This window comes from Phalacrocorax carbo, chromosome 8, assembly GCF_963921805.1.
Source record: "Phalacrocorax carbo chromosome 8, bPhaCar2.1, whole genome shotgun sequence".
Taxonomy (NCBI): Eukaryota; Metazoa; Chordata; class Aves; order Suliformes; family Phalacrocoracidae; genus Phalacrocorax; species Phalacrocorax carbo.
This window is the reverse complement of record NC_087520.1, coordinates 24538994-24561831: the sequence shown is the minus strand read 5'-3', so window position 1 is coordinate 24561831 and position 22838 is coordinate 24538994. Positions and strand designations below refer to the sequence as shown.

The following is a 22838-nucleotide window of genomic DNA, read 5'->3' as shown; positions in this document are numbered from 1 at the left end:
TCCTTCCCTGCACCTTCCCCTGTGTAGGGGCTCAGGGGCATGGGCTATGTGGGACCAGGGCTTCCTTTTTTGGCTCCAAAGATAGTCGGGAGGGCTTCATCAGACAGGGACACAGGGTCTGGGTGAGCAGTGCTGTCCCCTAACAGCAGGCTCTGGCTGGAGGGGTTATGTCGGGGCTCTGCCGCTGGGCACCCAGGCCAGCGTGGGACCGGGCTTAGCTCCTGCTCCAGTGGACAGGTGTTAACTGCAGATGGTGGCTGATGGCGGGCCCAGCTGTAGCCCGAGAGGAGAGGGAAAAGATCCTCTTTGGCCCCACAAACTGTCCTGCTACCTTTCCCTCCTCTCCTGACTCCACCGACACCCGGGTGTGGGTGCAGGTGAAGGCCTAGCAGGCAGGGATACCGGAAGGAAAACACACAGCAGTTCTGATGCATGGTTTTTATTGACTTAAAAAAAAAAAAAAAAGTTGTTTTAAGACAGTTGTGTGCAGAAGTACCCATGTACACAGAGGCTACGGGCAAAGCCACCTGCCTGCTCCTAGCCCTAGGTCAGAGCACTGGTCTCTCCCTCTCCCGGCGGGGCGGGAGGTGATGGGTGCTCCATCAGGCACCGCGTGATGAAGACTACCTCTGCCAGGTGGGCAAGCCTGGGCAACTCCTCCCTGCCTGCTCCCCTGCCCATAGCCTCTGCCTACATCTGCTCTCTGTACAGTACAGTGGTGCTTCTCAGCACCACGACCATGGCCCCTTCCCCGCTGGGCGTGCAGTGTGCTCCTCATGCTTGTGGTCGGCGGCCGTTCTGCCAGAGAAACAGAAGTGGTCACGAGTCCTAGCAAGACAGCTTAAATAAAAAATTATAATAATAATTTAAAAAAAAAAAGGGTAAGGGGAAGGAAGTTAGCCAAAAAAATACTGTCAGGGCAGCAAGGAGACGTGAGTGCGCCCTTTGCTGGATGCCAGCACTGTGCTGCCGGCGGGTTTGGTGCCCGGGTTTGGTACTCGGCATCTCTGCTCACCCCATGATTGTCTGGCCTGGCCCCACTCAGCGGGGACAGGAGCTGGTCCAGCCTCGTCACACTGGACTTGGCCTCCCCAACCACTGGCATGGTGGCCTGGATGCATCCGTCTCCTCACTTGCCAGCTGAGATCTAGCGTGGCACAAGGAGGGAAGCGGGTACGACTGCCAGATAAATAAGCCAAGGCCCTACCGCTGGTGCGGGAGTGGGCACAGCCTGGCGCAGCCAACAGATGATGATCAAGGCACTCGTTGTTGCTTGTGGTTCTACATTTGTTTTTTTTTTTGTTTTCTTCCCCTAAAAAAAAAATCTCAACCCAGGAAGGTGGAGACCAGGGCTCGCTATAACCTGCCTCCCATCCTGGGGAGAGGAGCGGGGTTCAGGGCTGGCTGTGGTGGTCGCAGGTCGCAGGCAGGCTGGTCTCACCAGGGCAGCACTGCTTCTACCAAAACCCACCACAAAACTTTGTTTTAAAGCTCTGTGGACAGAAATGACAAAGGTCCCCAGCGCAGGGGATACTCGATGCCTCCTCCAGGTGACCTGAACCCTCATGTTTTATGATTGCAGAGAGAAACTTCAAAAAAAACCAAAACAAAACCAAACAGAAACCTGAAAAACAACCAAACCGAAGCAGAGAAGTGGGTAAGAGGCTGCTACAGAAAAGCCAGGTACAAAACGATATTAAAAAATAAAAAACCAAAAATCCTCCAAGCCCAAAAAAACTTACGGTGATTGTTCCTCAAATAACTATTGCAACCAGGCGCTGTGGGCAGGGCTTCCCCCAGTGTCGGCACCATGGGGCTTTACCGTCACGCCGGACACCCACTGCTGGCACTGGCTGTACAGACAGAGGGTCCCTCTCTGAGGGACCTTTTCTGTGATTGCCTTTTTCTTGAGCTTTCCAGCATCTCTTGAAAAACAAACAAACAAATAAAAAAAACCAAACCCCACCCCCATGATTGACCTAAAGGAAGTGGTTTTAATTACACCCCTGGGGAGGCGGTTTTGTTCTGCATCTCCCCATCCTGTTCCACGGGGCAGCCTGTCCAGCCTGGTAAGCCCCGGTACTCCAAAGGCACCGGCTCTACCAGGCTGATGTAAACCAAGCCCCACCCTCACAAATGGAGCAAAGACTTTGGGATTTCAGCTTCTCACCAGAGCTGTCTGTTTATAGCAACACAAAAGCCAAAGCATGGTTCATTCACCCACTAAAGCTACCTCTAATCTGGTTTTTCCCAGCCTGTAAGCAGAGGGAAGTCTTGTCTCTTTCCCTCTGGTGGGGCCGGACCTGCTGCCGCATCCCTCGAGAATGCTGCAAGGGAGCCCAGCCGGAAGGACCAGGCTGCTGCTCCTGCGGGTTTCTTAGCTGCCTTTTGCCCAGTCACATACAAAATCTGTCCGACCCTTCCTTGATCCTTGGGTAGAGGAGTGGGGATGCCCAGCCCTGAAACCACGTTTCCTCTCCATTGCCCAGCCAGCTGTGCTGCCAGCCTGCAGCGGAGCATTGGCGATGGTCAGCTTCCCCCAGGCTGCTGGCTCCCCACAAAGGGTCCATGTGCTTGCAGCTGTGCCAGGACCTGCCTTCCCCGAGGAAGTGGTGGCGGCATCTGCCCCAGTTGGGTAAAAAAAAACCACCAAAATAAAGGAAGAAAGAAGCAGCTGGTTCCACTGGCGAGGCTGTGAGGCTGCCGCATCTCCCTCAGTCCAGACACGATGCTTGGGCGCTCCCCAAAGTCACGTGGCTTCAGGGGTTTGTTGGTTTTGTCTTGTTTTAAAAAGAGCAGCATTTGGTTTGACTGTAAAGAGATGGGAGGCAGAAGCCCCCGCTGCCCGGTCAGTCGCTGATTGTGTTTACAAATCCTTTCTCAGCTGGGTTTCTTAATAATAATAATAATCATAATCATAATTAAAAAAAGTGAAAAGTCTCCTTTAGCGCTAAACCTGATTGGCTGCTGGAGGCACCAAATATTGCCAGGGGCAGCTCTGTTGGCGGCGTGGGGCCACGCTGCCCACCCGGTGCTCATCGCCTGAGGCTGCCGGGGAGACCCTTGCCCTCTGCCCCCACGGGCAGCCAGGGCCTGGCCGGGGCAAGGGAGCCGGAGGAGGCGCAGCCCTCAGTTCCCCCGGTAAACCTCGATCTTGCTGGTTTTGGCCAGCATGTCGATGATGTGCGCCTCGAAGTCGGCATCGTGCACCCCTGTCTTCCTGAACTCCCCAGCGTAGCGGTTGTTCTCCCAGTAGTGGTGCCAGTTACCCCGGCTGTCGGCACCGAAGCCAAAGACATTCACCTGCAGTGGGGAGGAGGGGAGTGAGCCAGACCTGTCTCCCTTGGCTTAGCACCCGCTGCACTGCCAGGTGGATTTGGCACTGTGCCAGAGGCGTACATCCCCCTGCGCAGCCTTCCTACTGGTCAAGGGTGCTCATCACCGTGGTGTTAGGCAACAGGAGCAAGTAAAACTGCTGCGGTTGGACCCAAAAAAAGCCACCTCCCTCCTTAATCCTGCCAGGTTCAGGATCTCAGCAAACCCATCCCATGCCAGCCCGGAGGAGGACTCCGAGGAGCCGTCACCCACCTCATCGCAGACGTGGAGGGCGAAGAAGAGCACCAGCATGCCAGTGGAGGGGTAGCGCCCGTGGTGCTCTGTCCAGCGGTCGTGGATGTACTTGAAGAAGGCAGGGTTGTAGATCTGCACCTGGGAGGACGGGCTGAGGTTAGCACCGGAGCCCCGGCCACGCTCCCTTCAGCATTGGCTCCCCAGGAAGGAGTGCCAAGTGCAGGGGGTCCCCAGGGCAAGATGGGGTGATGGGTGCCATGGCCAAACCCCCCTTACCTTTTCTTTATCCACCCGCAGAAAAGGCTTCACAGGTGCGTACGTGCTGGGAAAAAAGCAGAGATGCAGGTGAGCTCCCGGGGTCCTGCACACCCTGACCCCAGCCTGAGCTGCCAAGGGACCAGCGCCAGGGGATGCTCCAGGAGGGAGGAACTGATGAATCCCCACCGCTCCCAGGCAAGCTGGTGCGGCAGGAGAGGGGCTGCCAGTGCCTCCAGGTACTTACAATCTGATCTGGCCGGTGGAGAGGGCACTGGCGATCCAGAGCAGGTCCAGGGTTTTGAAGGGCACCAGCACAAAGCTGACATTGGCAGGTAGGTTCTTGGCACTCTCAGGGTACATGAAGTGGTGTGTGGTCCGACCGCCCACGTCGCCCTCAAAACCCACCGTGGGGGCCTGGTTCATCCTGGGGAAAAAGCAGGGAAGGTGGCAACCCCCACCTAGCCACCCTGTCCCTTGCAGATGACACAGGTGTCCCCTGTCAGCTGTTGAATGGCACCAAGTAACTGTTTCCCAGCCTCAGTGAGTTTCCCAGTGCTCAGATGAGCTGAAGGTCCCCCCAGCCAGCCCAGCAGAGGCAGCAGAGCTGGACCCGCTCCCACCCATCCTAGTACCTGGCAGGACCCATGATGGGCTCCTTGACTGAGTAACTGGAGCCAGGCTGTGGCCGTGCCACAAGGCACAGGGATAACCCCCTGGCATATCCCGACCCACCGCTGACCCAGAGGTACACTGCTTGGTACACAGCAGGAGCTCAGCACCCACTGATGGTGCCAGCATCACCCCATGCCTCTGTGCTGCCTGTGGGGCTGAGCAAGCAAGGCAGTGCCCCCAGCAGTGGTCCCATGCCCTCACCTCATGATGAAGTCATGCCCATCAATCTCCGGCCCATAACCAGAGCCACGCAGGTTGCCCGAATTGCCAACCACAGCACAGCGACGGCAGCGGTGTGGGTCGCGGGAGCGATAGGGATCCTCGCCTGGCACGATCTGGAAGAGCTTGCTCAGGACCTCGTGGGTGTTGTGGGACTTGAACTGGGGCTGCAGCATCTGTGAGGGGCAGAAGGAAGGTTGGAAGCATCAGTCAGTGGCCCCCTCCTCACTGGCAGAGGAGAAAGCCGCTGGGGACATGCATCCCTCGCTCACCATCCACCACCTCTGGACATCAGGGGGCAGGTCCATGTTCTCCTTTGTCCACACTGGGGAGACGGTGCCATCGTAGCGCCCATCAAACCAGTCGGCAGCCCCAGCCTCCTCGGCCAGGCAGCGGCGGCAGGCGCAGCCCCGGGGGTATGGCCCCCCCCGGCTGAGCCGCTGCATGCCGGCGTAGCCAGGCACCAACTTCACCCGGTGGATGCCGCCTAGCCCACCGGGGTCCAGGTAGGCAATGCTGTGGTGGGAGTAGGTGAAGAGGAGGGACATGACAAAGACGAGCAGGAAGGCGGTCGAGAGAAAGCAGAAGCGCAATGAGCACTTCATGGTCGGCAGGCGGCTGAGCCGGGGAGGGTGCCCGCTCCGGCATAGGGCTTGGGCATAGGGTGTCAGATGGCGTCAGCCGGCCAGCGAGGGTCCCTGCGGGACCAAGAACATCAAATCACTGCCGTGGTGGTCGTGGGGATGCAGAACCCCTCCATGAACCGTTACGCCAGGCTCCTACCTGCCAGGCTGCAGCTTTCCATCCGCGTGGTCCGGCTGTGGCAAGGGCCCCTCGCGGCACCATGTGCTGGGCAGACAGCATCTGCTGCTGACCACGGTGGCGTGGGGGTCCGGCACAGCTCAGCACACCAGCCTCAGCCACGGCACCGTGCCTTGGTGGCTCCTCCAGGTCCCAGCCCCAGCTGACTCTTGCCTGTGACAGTGCTCATCGTCCCTTGGCCTTAGCTGATCGGCTGGCACACTGCCCTCCACCTCTGGCTCTGGAACATGACCACGATACCGGCCTGGAGTGAGAAGCAGGGGACGGCAGGTTAAGGGACAGTGATGCACACGGCAGAGCTGGGCGGCTGCACTGAGTACGAGGAGGGTGCTGGGGCAGCCAAGGAGTTTGTTTACTCCCCACTGAGCTTTGAAAAATGCCACCCAGCCTGTTCCTGGTGGAGGGGATGAGCCGTCCCCAGAGGGGACAAGCAGGCGTGGGGTGTGAAGACAGCTGAGATAACGGGATCACCGTCCTTGCCGGCTCCTCACCGGCAGTGCTGGGGGAGGTCCCAAGCAGCTCCCAGGCTGTGCCCTCCCTAGCTCTGCCAGACAAAGGCTCAGCCATGAACTCGCCTCCAGAGCTGAACAAGAGGCTCCTTTCTGTGGACTCAATTCTCCCGCTCTATCAAGCCACAAGCAGCCCCTCCAAAACCCTCTTCACTGGCTGCCACCATGGCCAAACAGCCGGGAAACAGCCGTTTCGCAGCCCAACAGGCACCCTGGGTACTGACGCCAGTGGCTGTCCCCTCCCCATGGCAGCGTTCGTCGGGGAAGGTCACCCGCTCGCTCATGATCCCAGCGGGTAAAAATAGCCAGGGCAGAGGTGCTGGCACCTGCTCCTGGGGAGAAATGTGGGGGGTGGCAGAGCCCCAAGCCAGGGGGGCAAAGCCAGACCCCACTCTTCAGCCAGAAAAATAAAAGGCTGAAAAAAAAAAAAAAATAATCCCTTTTTAACACAGTTGCTGAGCTGGGGCAGATCCATCACCACGGGGGATGGAGATGTGACACACCCCAGCGCTTTTTGGGGAGGGGAATGCCAGGGTGTGACAGCACCCCACCCCACCAAGGCCAAACCCTGCAGTGGCATTGCCTCTGCAGCTCAGCCCAGGACCCAATTAGGCCAGCACTGAGGCTGGCAGCACTAATTACAAGCTGACAGGCACCAGAATGCCTCTTTCCTACAAAAAATACATCCTCCGGAAGACACTGACTTTCTTACTGGGGATGGAGGCTGCTGAGCCTCCCACAAAGCTCCTTACAGGGATGGGAGAGACCTAAGCATGGACCAAAAAAAATCCGCTCCCCCCCGCCCCCCAGCCTATCACACAGCCAGGCACAGCCGGCTCCTGCCCAGACCATTAACCTGCTGTCAAATATTTGTCCAAGCTGCGACAGCCTTTAAAAGAAAGAGCCAGAAAATGGGTGCACATCCCAGGCATGATCGTTGTCCAAGTCTTTTCCCTGGCTCAGGAGTGGTTTTAATATGCTTCCACGGAACATGCATGGCCAGCGAGCGACTGCAATGAGTTTCTTGGGTCGCTGCCATCAGAAAAACAGGGTGGTTGTTAAAGGGAGGGTTTGCAGCTAGGGTAGTTTGGGATAAAGCCAGTAAAAAGCTATAAACACCCCCCCCACCCCCCGATGCACAGTGCTGGAAGGTTTTGCAGGTGAAAGGTGATTTGGGGCTCTTTTTAGCTGCGATGTGGTGGAGACTGATGGGCTGATCCCCCTTCCCCTGCTCCCACTGCTCGCTCCATCCCATGGGGCTTTTTAAAGGCTAAAGGAAATCGCTTATCACGTGCTCGTGGTATTTTTGTTCCTGGTGAAAGGGGGAAAATCCCTTTCCAGCTCCCCAGCCTGGGTCCTGCCTGCCGCATCCCAGCCCTGCTGGCATCTGGAGCATGTTTTGTATGGCCCCATCCTGGGGCCTCCCCGAGCGACCGCAGGCGGGGAAAAATACCATCCTCCAGCCCAGCTCACACGCATTAAAGCATCCTTAAATACCAGCGGCTTATTTGAATCATCACTTTCCTAGCAGGGGCTGGCAGCTATTTGCATCTGCGCTGGTCCTCATAGACCCAGCATCCATAATATCCCAGCATTAACCATTCCCTCCCCGCCAGCTTCCAAAATCAAACCCAATCTGCCTCCGCCAAATAAAAAGCCGCCGATGGGGGGCATTGCAGGGGCTCTTTGCACCAGGTTTTTATATTTCCCTCTTAAAATACTAGGGGATTTCAGGATTTCTTCTGCAGTGAGGAAGTCTGTCTACTCAGCTATACCATTAAATACCCTCTGGTTCCCAAATTCATCCCCTGGTCTCCTTAATCACCTCCTGAAGGCCATGTGCTCATCAAACATGATTGCAAGAGACAACGAAGGGAGGCTATTAAAAGGTCCCAGCAAATTGCTCTGCTGCTTTTACAGTTGGATTATTTCTGTGATCATATAATCTTTAATTTCAGGATGTATAATCTCTAATTTCAGGATGAATGCTGGAGCGATGTGACAGCCTTGGGGCCTGGAGGATGCCTCCCCCTTCCCCATCAGCTGTAACGCTGCTGGGCACATCCCCACATGGCTTTTTTAGGTCTTGTCAGCTTTGTTTGCTCATTTCTAAGATATCCTGAGGTTGTTGGCACCAATTTCCTTGCTGGTAAATGACAGGGTGAGTGTGGGAAGGAATCGTCACTGGGAGATGAAATGTCACCCTGCTTGGGGCAGGGAGCGAAGGGGAGCAGAAGCAGCGCTGTCCATGCCAGCTGCTACTCTTCCTGGGGATGCAGGGGCTGAAAATTCCCCCAGGAGTCCCCGGGAAATGCACCCCTGGGTGTCCAGGTGCCACCCGTCCTGTGATCCCCATGCAGGGACATCATCTCTGCCACCGCCAAACCATGGACCAGGTGCTGGAGCAGCACCCAGCTTTTGTGGGTCCAGCACACGGGGAGCCCCCACCCTGGACCAGCATCCCTCCTGCTGCCATGGGTGGAAAAAAATGGGATGTTGGGTCTATTTTTTTTCAACAGGGAATGGAGTGGACAGGAGTTGATCGTCCTCCCATCTCCTTCAGCCCCAGGCAGGAAGAAACACCACATGGTGATTTGCCTTACCCGGCGGTTTCAGGCTGGCATTCAGTGAGCAGGATTACTATAAAAATTTATAAAACCCCACAAATTTACTTTTTTCTGTGGCCCGAGCAGCTGCCCGAGGTTGCAGCCTCCCCCAGGCACTGTTTTAGCTTGAGACCATGCCAAAGAGTGCTCCTGCTTGCCTCCGCTGGGGCTGTCAGCTCACGTTAGCTCACTGCTCCACGGGGAATGGCAAGCGGGAATCTGCTGGGGGCATCACGGGAGGGTACGATACAACCATCCTTCTGCATTACTTGGCTTCCAAAGCCAAAGCAAGACCCGGCAAGAAAAGCATGGTTAATTAAAAAGGTCTTTCACTGAGTCACCCATCCAGAGGGATCATATTTTCCCCTTGATTTTTTTTCCTCCCTGGAAGCTAGATGGGAGAGGGACCAGAGAGCAAACCTGGTGTTGGTATACGGACGTTTCTCCCCACCATTAAGCAATGCCATGAAGGACTGACAGCCGGTGGTAGCCAGGCACCAGGTATTAACAGAAGCCAATTTCATGGGTTAAGCCATAGCCGCACGCTGATGCCAGTGAGGACCTGGTAACTTATTCTTCATCCTTTTAATTAATCATACTCTTATCAGCCAGCTCAGTCAGCTAATGGAGCCCAGTTAATTGGGTTTCCCATGCTTTAAACCCTCCTCGCAAGCTTGGCTGCCAACAGCAGCAATTTCAGCATTTCCCCATGCCCGGCATCTGGAGGGGTTATTTTGGGCTCATTCCTCAGTGCTGGGACAGGTCCAGGAAAAAGCGCAGGAGGGCAAATCCCTGGCATGGAGCTGGGATGGAGCCAGCCACTGCCGAGGCCATCTCCTGTGGAATCTGGGGGCACAGGGGAGGTCCCAGCAGTGGGAAAGCTCAGAAAGGGATGCTCCCACCTTTGCCAGTGGATGGCACTTGCAGACACCAGTCCAGCAGCATCCCAAGCCCCTTGGCTTGACTGCAGCATGGCGGAGACCCCATGGGCACCCGCTCCATCCCAAACACCCTGTGCTGCCCAATGGGGCAATGCTGGGTGGGAGGGCTTTGGCTGCAGAGTCCATTTGGCCAACCTCACCCCCACCAAACACATGCTGGCAGAAGCAGCTGAGGCATCCAACAGCCCCCACAACTCACATGCATGGACTCATCGGGACAGGCGAACCACATGTGCCAGCCCACACAGCTGAAGCCCCCGTCCCTGAGAAGGGACGCTGCTCGGCCATCTGCCAGCACTGTTGTCGCCTCCTCCACCAGCCCCCCACAGACCCCCCACGTCTCTGTGGTCTGCCACCAGGAAAAGGGGACTCCCATCCCCTGCACCTGTGCTCCAGCAGGGTTGATAAGCCCAAGGCCACGCTCGCTGCATAGCCTCATTACGCCTGGCTCCTTGCGCCAGGAGCAGCAGCCTCCTCCCTGAGGCAGCACAGGTGAGAAGGGAGGGGGACTCACTGCTCAGCCTGACACCAAGGGGACACTCTACCCCCTGGCCCTGATTTCTGGTCAGAGCCAAGGGGCAGACCCAGCTATGCTGCCCTGCACCCCCAGGCACCTGCCCAACAGCCCCTAGTTTATACCAACTGCCCCAGCTGCTGGGTACCACCAGGTCACGTACCACTGAGCCACCAGCTCAGGTACCACTGGGTTGCTACCACAAGATCAGGTACCACTTGCTTGGGTACCACCAAGCCACTGGGTTGGTACCACCAGGTCAGGTACCACAGGGTCAGGTACCACCGAGCCATTGGGTTGGGTACCACCAGGGCGGGTACCACCAGTTCAGGCACTACCAAGCTGGCTCCCACCAAGTGGCTGGGCCCAGGGCTGGCTAACAGGCAGGGTGCTGGCCAGCCCCTGGTGGAGCAGAGGAGGCAGAGCCCCAGGATCACCACCCCACACTGCCTCCTCTCCCCCATCCTCCCCCTAGCTCCCCATGCAAAGCCCCCAGGCCCTATAGGGAGCCGGCCACCCACTGCCAGTCACGTTTCCATCTAGTCCTCCCACGGCCGTGGGCTGGGGTCAGCAGGGTCTGCCTGATCTGTGCCCCCCTCCCTGCCTGCCACAGCAGGGCTGCACTCCGCAAACACCCCCGAATCGGTCTCTCCCATCCTCAGCCACCTGCAAGGACATGGCCTCACTGCAGGCAGGCATGCTCCCTGGCAAGGGCAAGGCCCCAGCTCAGCCTCCATCACTGGCACCCAGCGAGCCACCGGCAGCACCTCGAGCCTCCCCATCAACTGCCGCAGCAGCCACCAGGAAGGAGCCGCTCCCCCTCCACCACCGCCGCTCATTTTACCAGCCTGCACCCGTTAGGTTCATGCTTGATGCCTCACCAGGAAAATATGTGCAGGAGCACAGGACAGGCGGATGCCGCACCAAGGAGGTGCCACTGCTGCTGCTGCCAGCCATGGCCTTTTGCCTGAGGAAGGCAAGCAGGGGCATGGGGCCCCCCTGCCTGTGCCTCACTGTCCCCTTCCCTGGGGCTTGGCAGCACCGGGGACAGGAGGCAGTGGAAACCCAAAGGCTTTTGAGGGCTGGTTGATGAGTGCTGTGACCCAAAGCCCCCCTCTCTCCCCCAGGACACAGCCTGAGCAGAGAACTGCAAACTCAGTGCACACCATGGGGTTGCCCAGTAAAGCCACTGCGGGTTTGCTCTGCTTGCAGGTGGCGCTGAAAGGCCACTGAACTCTTTAGGAAAATTGTACCTATGAGATTTCACCGCGGGGATGTTATGAAAGGCTCCCCCAGCCAAAGGCGATCAATCCCAGCACAGTCCAGTTACTGCCAGGGACTCCCATTAAATATAAAATTAGAACAGCTCCACTGGCGAGGGAACCCAGCTCCTCCTCTCCGCTAACTGGGGGTCTGCTCCGACACTCAGGGAGAAGGGGGAGCATTTGCATTTTCTTAATTAGCCCAATTATCACTGCTGAACAAAAGTCCCTTGCTGGGGACACAGTGGCACCCGTAGCAAAGTGACTGCAGCTTGCTCTGGTTTCCCAAGAGCCACTGTTGTAGGGGTTGTTTTGGAGCCCCAGCACTGAACCATTCATCCTGTTAAAAAAAAAAAACAACCATATATCACACACTTTTACATGTATATAAATTCGCTATATCTATTCACCACTCATCCATGTGTGTTTTTGGGGTGTCTTTGAGAACTTTCCCGCAGAGCCAGGGCCCAAATCTCTTGCAGTCTCCAAAAAAAAGCTTTTGGGAGATGCTGATGGCAAAGAATGATGCAAAGCCGAGAGATCCCCTGGAACCCGACGCGGGGCGCGGCAGGGTAGAGGGAGGAGGTTGCCAGCCTCTCCTGCCCATCCCAAGCCCCTGGGGACTGGTGGGCTCCAATAAATCACAACCCATTGAGAAGCATGAAAGCCAGCCAAGCTGCTGGAGAGCAATTAGCAGTTTGCACTCTTGCAAGAATTAAATGCAACAGGAGGAGATGAAAGCCATTAAGCTGCCGGGTCCTCGGCACGGGCCAAGCTGGGCAGCATCTGGTGTGCCAAGAGCCGGCAGGGAAACTATCACACCCTCGGTGCCACTGGAGCCTTTTGCTGAAAAGCGGCAGTTTGGAGCTTGTTTGGGCATGAAAATTCAAGCCTGAGTTGGTTCCCCCAGCATGTGGCTGCGGGGCTCTCCCTGCCTGCCTCCAGCGCCGGCGAGGTGTGGGCGGGTGAGCCAAGCGCGTCTCGCTGTTCCAAGAACCGCCATGAGCACCTCAGTGGAGAGGGAAATGCTTTTGACAGGCAGCTGCCACACACAACTGGCAGCAGGGCTGCTGCTCGCTGCCAGATGGGGACAGACAGACAGACAGGCAGGCACACACAGCCAAGGCAGCTCCCCACACACACACCAAGCTTCGCTGCTGCAGACATGACATTGGCTCTGATAAAAGGCAAAGAAAACAGAAAACCAAGCCCAAAGCACTGAGCAACTTCCCGTCCCCACTTGCCGCCCTGGCTGGGATGTGGCCGGCATTGCTGCTCAGGGAAGATACAGGAGAGCCCCTTGCCTCGGCCTGGTGGGGGACCCCAGGACTGTGGGGAGCAAAACTGCCTCCACCAGCACAAAGCCCACCTGCCTTCCTGGAGGGATACACAGCAAGTTTTGTGGGGTTGATGTTATTTGGTTTCACCCAGCCATGTTTTTTCCTCACTTGCAGCAGGAGGGGACGCAGCCCTTCCTATGGTCTGAGCTTGCCCACTGCCCAAGCACCATCCTCCCCCCAAAAAAAATCCTCCCGTTGGGATGGGGAGCCCTTGCTGCAGGGAAATATTTGGGAGTTTTGCAGCTCTGCACCTGGAGCCTGAGCAAAAGTTCGCCTTCCCGCTGTGCTGGCAGCAACCTAGCCCCCAGCATGCGTGGGGACCCTGTGCATCACCAGGCCCTAGAAGCTGGGCTCCAGCACCGACCCCGCTCCAGCAGCTGTGCCTTGGCCGGGGAAACATGCTACAACGCAAGGACAGGCACACACCCTGGCAGGTTGGATGCCAATTGGATCCCATGCCAACACCTGTGCTGGCACACCCAGCCCCCCCACCCCCGCCAGACACAGGCAAGGGATGTTTCCTTGCTGGGTGACACGGTTTCCTACCTTGTCCCCAGGGATGCTCGTGCTGTGTTTGTGAAATCCTGGCTGCCACTACCTAAGCAAGGGATGCCGCATGTCATACGGCCATGTGTCACACCACTGCTGAGGGACCTTACATGCACACTGGCATTGGTGGGGACTGGGGGCTCTCGTTGGCACCCACACCGCATGGTACCCGCAGCCAGCCCTCCCGCCCCGGTCCCCTCTGTGGCCACCGCAGCTCTGCCCCCAGCATCCCCCCCCCCGAGGTCTGGGCCCCGGAGCACGACCCCGGGGCACACAGTTGGAGGCGGGCAGCTCCTCCGGGGTTGCGGGGACCAGCCCCGTCACCCTTGCCAGGGGCCAAAGCACCCTCCCTGGGGTGAGCGCATCCTTCCCGGGCAGCACCCCAGGGCTGTGGCTGCTGCATCCTCCCTGGAGCCACCCCGGGCCAGCACATCCTCCTGGGACCAGCACCCCAGGACTGGGGGACCAAGACCGGGGCCACCGCGTCCTCCGGGGACCAGCAACCCAGTACCGGGGCCAGCACCCTTGGCCAGCGCATCCTTCCGGAGCCGGCACCCCGGGGCTGAAACCAATGCATCCCGGCTGCACGCTCCCCGAGGCCAACATCCAGCACCGGGACCAGCACCGGGGGCAGCTCCCGGCCAGCCTCCCCCGGCCGCAGCCCGCGATCCGCCCCCCCGGGACCGGCCCCCGGAGCTGGGCCGTGCCCGCACCCCGCCCCCCGGGTCCCCCGGGCCCGCTCCCCGCCGCGGTACCTGGCTCGGCTCCAGAACGGCCTCGCCGCAGGGAGCACACGGGCCCCGCCGCCGCCGCCGTCCCCCGCGCCGCGCCCTCCGCGCTGTGCGGGGCCGTGCCGTGCCGCGCCGTGCGGGGCGGGGCGGGGGGACCGGGCCCGGCAGTCTGGGAGATGTAGTTCTTGACTCTCCGCCGCCCGGCGGGGCTTGTGGGACTTGTAGGAGGCGAGCGGAACGGAGCCGCTCCCCCCCCCGGCGCACCGGCATCCCCGGCACCCCCCGCGGTACCCCCGCCCGGTACAGCCCCCACTCCATTACCCAGCCGGTACCCGCCCGGCACATCGGTACCCCCCGGTACCCACCCGATGCCTCACCCCGTGCACCGGCACCCTCCGGTGCCCACCCCGGCTCATCGGCACCCCCCGGTGTCCGTCCCGATCCCCACACCAGCTTCCACCGCCCGCAGCCGGGCACCCCCACCCCGCTGCGAGGAGACGGACTGAGCCCGAGTGGGCTCATGACAGGGGTGCTCGCCGCCGGCGGGACCCATTTCACGGGAGAAAAACGTCAAAACCCCCCATTTCCACCTCTGCAGGAACCCCCGGGGGCGGGATAGCGCCGGGGTAGGGGCGCACTGTGCCTTTAAGCGGCCCGGACCTGCCCAGCCGCACGGTGCGCCCTGGGAGATGTAGTGTCTCACCGCAGCGGTGCAGGTCGGCCGGCGGCGGGCTGGACTACACCTCCCAGCATGCACCGCGGCCGCCATAGAGGGGCCGGGAGGGAGGGTCGCCGGGGTGGCCTGGTGCAGCGATGGCGGCGGCGGCGGTGGAGTGGAGTGTCGTCCTCCTCACCTGCCAGCGCGGCGGCTGTGTCTCCGCCTTCCAGCGAGGCAAGCGGCGGGGCTGGCGCTCGCCCTCCCCTCCCCGCGGCGCGGCGGGGCGGCGGTGCCAGCCCTCAGCCGTGTCTGGTTTGGCAGAGCTAGAGGTCCGCCGGCTGAGGGGCGGCCTGGGCCCGCGCCCCCCCCAGCTCCTCCTGGCCGTGGAGGACCCCTGGGCCCGCCTGGGCAGCGGCGGGGCCACCCTCAACGCCTTGCTGGTGGCGGCCGAGCACCTCAGCGCCCGGGCGGGATGCACGGTGAGGGGCTGGGTGGGGAGTGGAGGGGCGGGGGCTGGGGCGATGGCTGTCCCGTCCGCGCTCAGTGTCCCCTGCTCTGCCCGCCCAGGTGGTGACCGCCGACGTCCTGAGGGAAGCCCGGATCCTTATTATGCACATGGTGAGAGCTGACCTGCAGCCTGTTTTGGGACCCCTCTGTCACGCGGCTAGGAGCTGGAGCCACCTCCTCGCACCCTCTCCCTCCCTGTGACCCCCTCATCCCACCAGGGCCGCGACTTCTCCTTCGACGACTGTGGCCGGGCCTTCACCTGCCTTCCTGTGGAGGAGCCTGGCGCCCCGGCCGAAGCTCTGGTCTGCAACTTGGACAGCCTGCTGGGAACCATGACACACCGGGTCTGTGTGGCCTGTGGGATGGGGCTCTGGGCTCCTGCCGTGCAATGCTGGGCACCCTGGTGTGGGGGTGGGTTCGGCTCCCCCTGAAGCCTTCAGGGTGCCTTCAGCAGGTTCCCAGCAGGACGGGAAGGGTGCTAGGTGCCCCACGAGGGCTGGGCCCCTTCTGTGCCATCCCTGGGCACGTGGTCCTTTTCTCAGCAGCTCTGTGTGGGCTCCCCACCTGGCGTGTGGGTCTGCAGTACCGACATGCTCCTCACCGTGCCCTCTGCACCAGGTGAGTAGGTGCCAGCCTTGCCTCCAGCACCCGCTTTGGTTCTGGACAGGGGTCGGAGCTTGCGGTGGCGCAGCCAGTTCAGCCTGTGCCATGCCCTCATGAGGGGTGTGGGTGCTTGGGTGTCGCTGACCACTGTGTGGTTGTGACCATCTGCTGTGCCTGCAACAAGGTGGCCAAGGCTGGACGTTGCTGTAACCGTCTCTGCTGCGGGCCCAGTTTTCAGGCAGTTGTGCCCAGCATGGGTATGTTCACTGCCCCAGTGGGCACTGGTCTCTGTTCCTCTCCCCAGGAATTGACTGGAATGGCTTCCAGGGCGTCAGAGTGATCGCAGTGCCTGGGAGTCAGGAGTATGCCAAGAACCATGGGGTCTACCTCACTGATGAGCAGGTCCAGAGCAGCTCCCCCTTCAAGGGGCATCCCTTGGAGGCACAAGGGTCATCCCCCCCTTCGGTCCCTTGGGTGCTGAGGTCCCAGCCCTGCCACAGCTGCTTGGCTTGGGGCACCCTGAAGAGCTCATTGGGGTGGTCTTGCTCCCAGGGGCTGGTGTGCGACATCATCTACAAAGGCACAGAGGCGCAGATCCAGCAGTGCGCAGGACCTGATGGCACAGTCCCACTGGTATGGCACAGCTCAGTTGTCAGTGGCCCTGCCAGCCCTGTCCCTCATGTCACCATGGCTGTGTCCTCAGCTCTGCTGTGCCCTGGCAGGTCTGCGGGGTGGTTTTCTTCTCCTCGGATGCCACTGAGCAGCTTCTGGCCACCCACGTCATCCCTCCTCTGGATGCCTGCACCTACTTGGGGCTGGACTCGGGGGCACCACCCATCCAGGTTACAGCCCCTCTGTGGGAGACGGGACCCCTTGCCCCATGGGTGCCACTGCTGGGCATCTCTGTGGGGCCTGTTTTCCCCTCTGCTGCCAGATTTGGGCAGGAGAGGTGGCAGGAGGGGAGCACATAGCAGCAGGGTGGGGCTCAGGGTGGCTGCATCGGCCAGCCCAGCTGCACCCATCAGGTCCCTTCTCTCCCCAGCTCTCCCTCTTCTTTGACATCGTGCTGTGCATGGCAGCGGGGATGACAGAGGAGGATTTCATAAAGGGCAGTGGTGATGCCAGTGTGAGGAGTGCCCGCTCCGTGCTGTGGACAGCGCTCCACACCTTCCCTCTTAGCATGGGTGAGTGATGCTGTGGTGGGTGCATGTGAAGTGATCCATCCCTGGGCCCTCTTCCCCTGTGTGGGGAGAGATGGGGTGCTCAGGGCCTAGCACCCAGCTGTTTCTCCCTACAGCTGTGGGTCCCCAGGTCTTCTCTCCCCACCCCTTTGACTGGGGATGTTCAGCGTGGCTGCCCTTGGCTCACGTGGGTGTCGGGCACACCCGCTGTTGATGTGCTGATGACTCTCCTGACCACCCTGCAGCCTGCATCCCCGGTTCATCCTATGACTACATGACCACCTCTGCAAGCGACCATATCCGCAGCTTGACGCTCCTGCCCGGCTCTGCCAGCCACCTCCGCTTCTGCAAAACAGCCCATTCCCACGTGGACGTATGTCCTTCCATCCCCAGCCTTGCTCACACATGTTTTTTGGGGGTTGCTCTGGGCTGCGTGGCCAGATCCTGGTCCCACGTACCTCTGTACCCCTGGCAGCAGCCCTGCCTCCTGGAGGACGGCTCTTCGGTCACCAATTCCCTGCTGGAAGGAGCCGTGCAGCTGGCAGCTGGCAGCGTCATCCAGCACTGTCACATCCAGGTAGGTGGCTGGGGTGAGGGTGACCTAGAGTTCTCAGTCCACTGAATGGGCAGCAGGGCGTGGTGACCCTGGCTGGGATGGGGGACCCATGGCTCTGAGATATGGGGTGTTGTTCCTCCTCCTGGCTGCCTTTTGGCTGGTACTGGCAACACTGGTGGCTGTCGTCCCTAGGAAAGGGGAGGAGAGTAACACCCTCAGCTGTCCCTCCCTGGGGGCTTTGCCATGGCTGTGAGCCCTGGATGCTGTTGTCTGGCCTGAATTTCTGCAGTCCACATCCCTGCAGCTCCATGACAAAGTGTGTCCTTCTGGCACCTGGCTCCTGCTGGCCCCAGCTTGTCTTCTGGGGTGGTTGTCCCCTTCCAAGGTTGGGGTCTAGCTCTGGTTTGGGGGCTGCTCTGGCAATGACAGTGCCAATCAGGGCCTCACTGTCTCTTCTGCAGGGTCCTCTGGAGATCGGTCCTGGCTGCCTCCTCTCGGGCCTTGCCATAGGCTCCTCACTGGCCCTGCAGGGCTGTCCCCTGCGTGACGTCATCCTGCAAGGCCACCACATCCGGCTGCGAGACCTGCCCTGCCGCGTGTTCACGCTCACTGGCTGCCTTGACGACTGGCAGGTACAGGGGCAGCGAGGTGGCACAAGGCTTCCTGTGAAGCCGAGGTGTAACCAGCCCCTCCATCCCCCTGCAGAGCCCTGCCGAAGAGGCCACCTACTTGAACATGACCTGGGCTGAGTTTTTCCATCGGACGGGCATACGGTAGGTGCCACATGCCAGGATGGGACAGGAGACTGGCTCTTCTGGGGATGGCTGCAGTGAAAGGTGTCATGGCCACCCCAATCCATCCTGTGGCCCGCCTCCCCTCCTGGAAGACGTCCTTGAGCTCTGGGGTGGTGATGACGGGTTCTCCTTCTGTCAGGGAAGGGGACCTTTGGGATGCTGAGATGCCACGGAGGAGTCGCTGCCTGCTCAATGCCCGGCTGTTCCCAGTGCTGCACGCTTGCGAGGCGCTGGGGCTGGAGGATGTGCTGTGGCTGCTGGCCCCGGCACCAGTGGCCAGTGTGCGGCTGGCACGCTGGCGGGCAGCCTGGCGCATGTCCTGGCAGGAGCTGCTGCCCTGCCTGGACAAGGCGGCCGAGCTGCGTGCCCGCCGGGCCCTCTTCTTCCTGCAGGGCCAGCGCAAGGTGCGGCGGGTGCTGCTGGGGCGCCAGGACAGCAGCCTCCTACCGCTTGCCCGCAGCGCCGTCCACGAGGGCTACCATGAAGCTGTGCTGGGCACGCTGGACGAGGGTGAGCTGGACTTCCACAAGCTGTGCCTCACATCTCTGGGCATTGGGGATGTCAGGTGCTCCCCAGGCCCTCCAGTAAGAGCCCGTGGGGTGCACCCCCAGGGCATCAAACAAGCCAGGGTGAGCACAAGCCATGTGAGTCCCTCTCCCCTGGAGCTGGCTTATTGCAGAACTGGGCTGGTTTGGGGCAAGCTGCAGCCTGGCTATGGCTTTGCAGCCTCCTTTTGTCTTCTAGTTGCCTCCACGGCTGGTGACACTGGCATTGCAGCCCGAGCTCTTGCCTGCATCGCTGATGTCCTGGGCTGCATGGCACAAGGGGAAGGGGGCTTGCGGAGCGGGCCCGCTGCCAACAAGGAGTGGGCTTCGGCTTTCGGGCACCTGGAGAGTGGGGACATTGCCAGTGGCGTCCGGGAGCTGGCAGCTGAGCGGCAGAAGTGGATGAGCAGGTGAGGCTGGGGCTGGTGAGCAGCCGCTGCCCTGTCCCAGTCATTGGCATTCAGGAAGCTGTGGTAGTGGGCTCAGTGTCTCTCTTTTCCCAGGCCAGCTCTGCTGGTCAGAGCAGCTCGGCATTACGAGGGGGCCGAGCAGATCCTCATCCGGCAGGCGGTGATGTCCTCATGCCAGTTTGTCACTGTGGGGCAGGCGGAGCTACCACCCTTGGGGCACTGGGTGCAGGTGGCGTGTCCGGCCCGCCTGGACCTCTCTGGTGAGTGCATCCCTCCAGATGGATGTCTTGGCCCGTGATGTGGGGGAAAAGAAGTTGGGGTGCCGTGGAGAGCTGAAGGTGAGCATTGGCAGGTGGCTGGAGCGACACGCCCCCCATCACATACGAGCATGGGGGTGCTGTGGTGGACGTGGCAGTGCTGGTGGATGGGTGCCGGCCCATTGGTGCCAGGGTGCGGCGCATTCACGAGCCAGAGCTGCGCCTTGTCAGCTTCAGTGGGACACCAGAGAGCGAGGCAGCGGTGGAGCTGGTGTGCCGGGAGCTGGAGCACTTGCAGGATTACTGCCAGCCGCACGCGCCAGGTGAAGTGTCACCAGCTGCATGGCCTGGCTCTGTATCCCTGATGTCCCCTTGGTGTCCTGACCCCATGGTGCCAGGGTGGCCCTTTTTGGGGACAATGGGATGAGGGAGCAGATAGTGCAGCAAACATCAGCTTTGCTTTCTCCTTTTGTTGCCAGGAGCATTGCTCAAAGCTGCCTTCATCTGCACCCAAGTCGTGCAGTTCCCCTCGCAGAAATCCTTGTGGGCCCAGCTGATGGAGAGCTTCGGGGGTGGGTTTGAGGTGCACACCTGGTCCAAGCTGCCCCACGGGTCTGGCCTTGGTAAATCTGCAGGGAGAGGGCTGGGGAGTCCCTCCTGCTGCAAGCACTGGGATGGGGCATCCGCCTTACTGCCCCACAGCCAGTAGCCCAGCCCCAGCTCTCACGGGGCACGTGTGGTGCCTTGCTACCCTGGTGCCCTGCCTGTGTTCCCTGCAGGCACCAGCAGCATCCTGGCAGGAGCAGTGATGGCATCACTGTACCGGGCAGCTGGGAAGTCTGCCAGCACAGAGTCCCTCATCCACGCCGTGCTGCACCTGGAGCAGAAGCTCACAACAGGTAGTGGCTGGGGGGATTGGCCAGGCTGTGGGGTTGGGGGACCTGGCGGTGGCTAAGGACCCTCTGCCCTGCAGGTGGCGGTTGGCAGGACCAGGTGGGCGGGCTTGTGCCCGGCTTCAAAATTGGGAGGTCAAAAGCCCAGCTGCCACTCAGGGTGGAGGTGGAGAAGATCCCGGTGCCCAATGGTTTTACCCAGACCCTCAACGATCACTTACTGCTGGTGTACACGGGGAAGACTCGCCTGGCCCGCAACCTGCTTCAGGTAACACCTGGGTGCTGCGGGCTCTGGCCTCTGCTCACCCCGTGGCCTTTGTGCCTGTCCCCTTCGCTGGTGCAGAACTTTGCCACCCCGATGGGAGCCGGCACTGAAGGCTGCGGGTGCAGCACTACTTCCCTGGGTGCTGCTGGAGCCATACGGATGGTGACGGGGATGTTCTGGTGGCCCCTTGCAGGATGTGGTGAGGAACTGGTATGCCAGGCTGCCCTCAACTGTGCAAAATGCTGACGCGCTGGTGAGCAACGCCGAGGAGTGTGCCCAGGCCTTGAGGCAAGGTGTGCGCCCCCCCTCTCTGGGCCAGGCTGGCCCTTTTAATGACTGACACAACACAGACTTCCCTGGGGATAGTCTGTGTAGTCATGGAGGGGGGAAAAGCTGGGGGGGGGTTCAGGTTCTTGCAGCTGCAGAAGCCTCAAATCGTCCCCTAGGCCCACTGGCACGTTACAGGCAATGCCCCAAAATTCAGGTTTGAGCGAAGACATGAGGAGGGGGGTTAGACATGCCAAGTCTGTTTAATTTTCTGTGAGCTGTCCATGATGGGGCTAGGGGCTGTGCCTAGCCTGTGCGGTAGATTCATCTGGCCTTTGGCTGCTGGGATGCTGTAGAGCATTAAAGCAAGCAAATTCTCCCCCTGTGGAGGATTAAAAATAAACACCAACATGCGAGGGCTGGGTTTGCTTGCTCGGCAGCCAGAGCCAGCAGGAACTGGATAGATGAGAAAGCTGAATTCAGCTTGGGCTGAACAGGAGAGGCAGGGATAGGTTTGTGCCCCTTGGGCAAGAAATAGAGGCAAAACGTTTGCAATAACCTCTCCTGCAGGTAACCTACCGCTCATCGGCAAGTGTCTGGACCGGTACTGGCAGCAAAAGAAATGCATGGCCCCAGGGTGCGAGCCACTGGCTGTCGGGCGCATGATGGATGCTCTCCAGCCCTATATCTATGGGCAGTGCTTGGCTGGGGCTGGCGGCGGCGGCTTCCTTTATGTCTTAACCAAAGGCCCTCAGCAGAAAGAGGCATTGCACCAAATTCTAGCTAAAAGCGAGGTGAGATGTAAGCGCTTAGGTGGGTCACTGCTGCAGGTGGCTTGCAGAAACTTGCTTTAAGTAGCACAAACACTAGAAGCATCTCGCTCCACCACAAGTGGGCTGCGATTGCTTTTTGTCCCCTTAACCCTCCCCAGGAGCATGGAGGTGAGAACAGGTCCCTTGCTGGCTCCTGTCCCAACCCATAACATTTTTTTAAAAAATATTTTTCCTAGGGACTGGGCAACTTCAGTATCCACAGCATTGAGGTGGACACAGGTGGTTTCTCTGTGGAGGTTGTGGGATGTGATCCAGAGGACAGCGCTCACCCTGCAGGGGACGTGGCTGTGTGAAGAACTTCAGCCGTGACCCACTCCTGGCACATACACAGCGCAGGGGAGGGAGCAGCCAGCTGCCTTCCAAAGCAGGGAAATCCCTGCTACTTTAGAGGCAGCTCCTTCAGCCAGCTCCAGCAGGTGCCTTCCATCTTGATGTGGCCTTTTTGTGCTGCTACTTGCCCCAAAAGCCAGTGGCTGGAGAAGCTGTGACGAGCTGGGCAGGCCAAACAGTCCCTGGAGGGTGGCCTTACTGGAAGGACAGTTTGCTAGGGCCTCCAGGCTGATTTGGGGGTTTCAGTTCAGTTTTCCTGGCTCTCCAAAGGGGAGAGAATAGCATTTGTTGCACTGCTTCTAGTAGGAACCTTCCTGCTCTTCCAGTACCAGGGGCCCACGCTGCCTGTTCAGTGTGCTGTGCTCCTGCACCAAGGATGAACCTGGATGTGAAATCAAGTCCCTCTCCTGTGCTGAGATACTATTTCTGCAGTGAGTTACTAGTTGCTGCAGTCTATTTGAATAAAAAAAGCTTGTTCCCAGCATGAGTTTATGCTGCTCTGTCCCTAGCAGGGTTCCTTCCTCCCTGCAGGAGAGCAAGGCCCCAGCAATGTGGGGGGCAAAGCTCTTCCAGGGGTGGGCATGACAGGAACCGCATGCAGGGGCTGGATATGGCCCTCCACAGCCCTGGGCGATGGGACAGCAGGGGAGGGCAGGCTGGCACCATCTCAGGGATGTTTGTACTCACTGTGTGCCAATGCCAGCAGTATGGGGGATGACAGGAAGAACCTCTTGATGCTGTGGCAC

The 22838-nt window shown here is 59.9% G+C and overlaps 2 protein-coding genes across 8 annotated transcripts; one reads left to right on the top strand and one right to left on the bottom strand.

The window, feature by feature from the left end:
* Nucleotides 1–423: 423 nt before the first annotated feature.
* ST3GAL2 (ST3 beta-galactoside alpha-2,3-sialyltransferase 2) lies at nucleotides 424–14152 on the bottom strand. The gene is made up of 8 exons (XM_064459241.1): nucleotides 14018–14152; nucleotides 5503–5785; nucleotides 4992–5417; nucleotides 4702–4895; nucleotides 4073–4252; nucleotides 3847–3892; nucleotides 3589–3708; nucleotides 424–3303 (listed from the first exon to the last, which is right to left on the bottom strand). The coding sequence occupies exons 3-8, from the start codon at nucleotides 5322–5324 to the stop codon at nucleotides 3130–3132; spliced, it is 1047 nt and encodes a 348-aa protein (XP_064315311.1). The 5' UTR covers nucleotides 5325–5417; nucleotides 5503–5785; nucleotides 14018–14152; the 3' UTR covers nucleotides 424–3129.
* Nucleotides 14153–14776: 624 nt separating this feature from the next.
* On the top strand, nucleotides 14777–22576 carry FCSK (fucose kinase). 7 transcript variants are annotated; one of them, XM_064459235.1, is made up of 23 exons: nucleotides 14777–14885; nucleotides 14973–15130; nucleotides 15219–15269; nucleotides 15377–15502; nucleotides 15704–15776; nucleotides 16066–16163; nucleotides 16314–16394; nucleotides 16484–16603; nucleotides 16804–16945; nucleotides 17188–17315; nucleotides 17418–17519; nucleotides 17960–18130; nucleotides 18204–18271; nucleotides 18432–18802; nucleotides 19037–19247; nucleotides 19341–19507; nucleotides 19600–19827; nucleotides 19984–20127; nucleotides 20284–20403; nucleotides 20478–20665; nucleotides 20856–20955; nucleotides 21500–21723; nucleotides 21939–22576. In XM_064459235.1, exons 1-23 carry the CDS (start codon nucleotides 14807–14809, stop codon nucleotides 22053–22055), a joined length of 3267 nt encoding a protein of 1088 aa, XP_064315305.1. In that variant the 5' UTR covers nucleotides 14777–14806; the 3' UTR covers nucleotides 22056–22576. The 7 variants fall into 7 exon arrangements, with proteins under 7 accessions (XP_064315305.1, XP_064315301.1, XP_064315302.1 ...); XM_064459231.1 differs by having other exon boundaries at nucleotides 16066–16394; nucleotides 17421–17519; XM_064459232.1 differs by having other exon boundaries at nucleotides 16066–16394; nucleotides 19984–20076.
* Nucleotides 22577–22838: the final 262 nt, after the last annotated feature.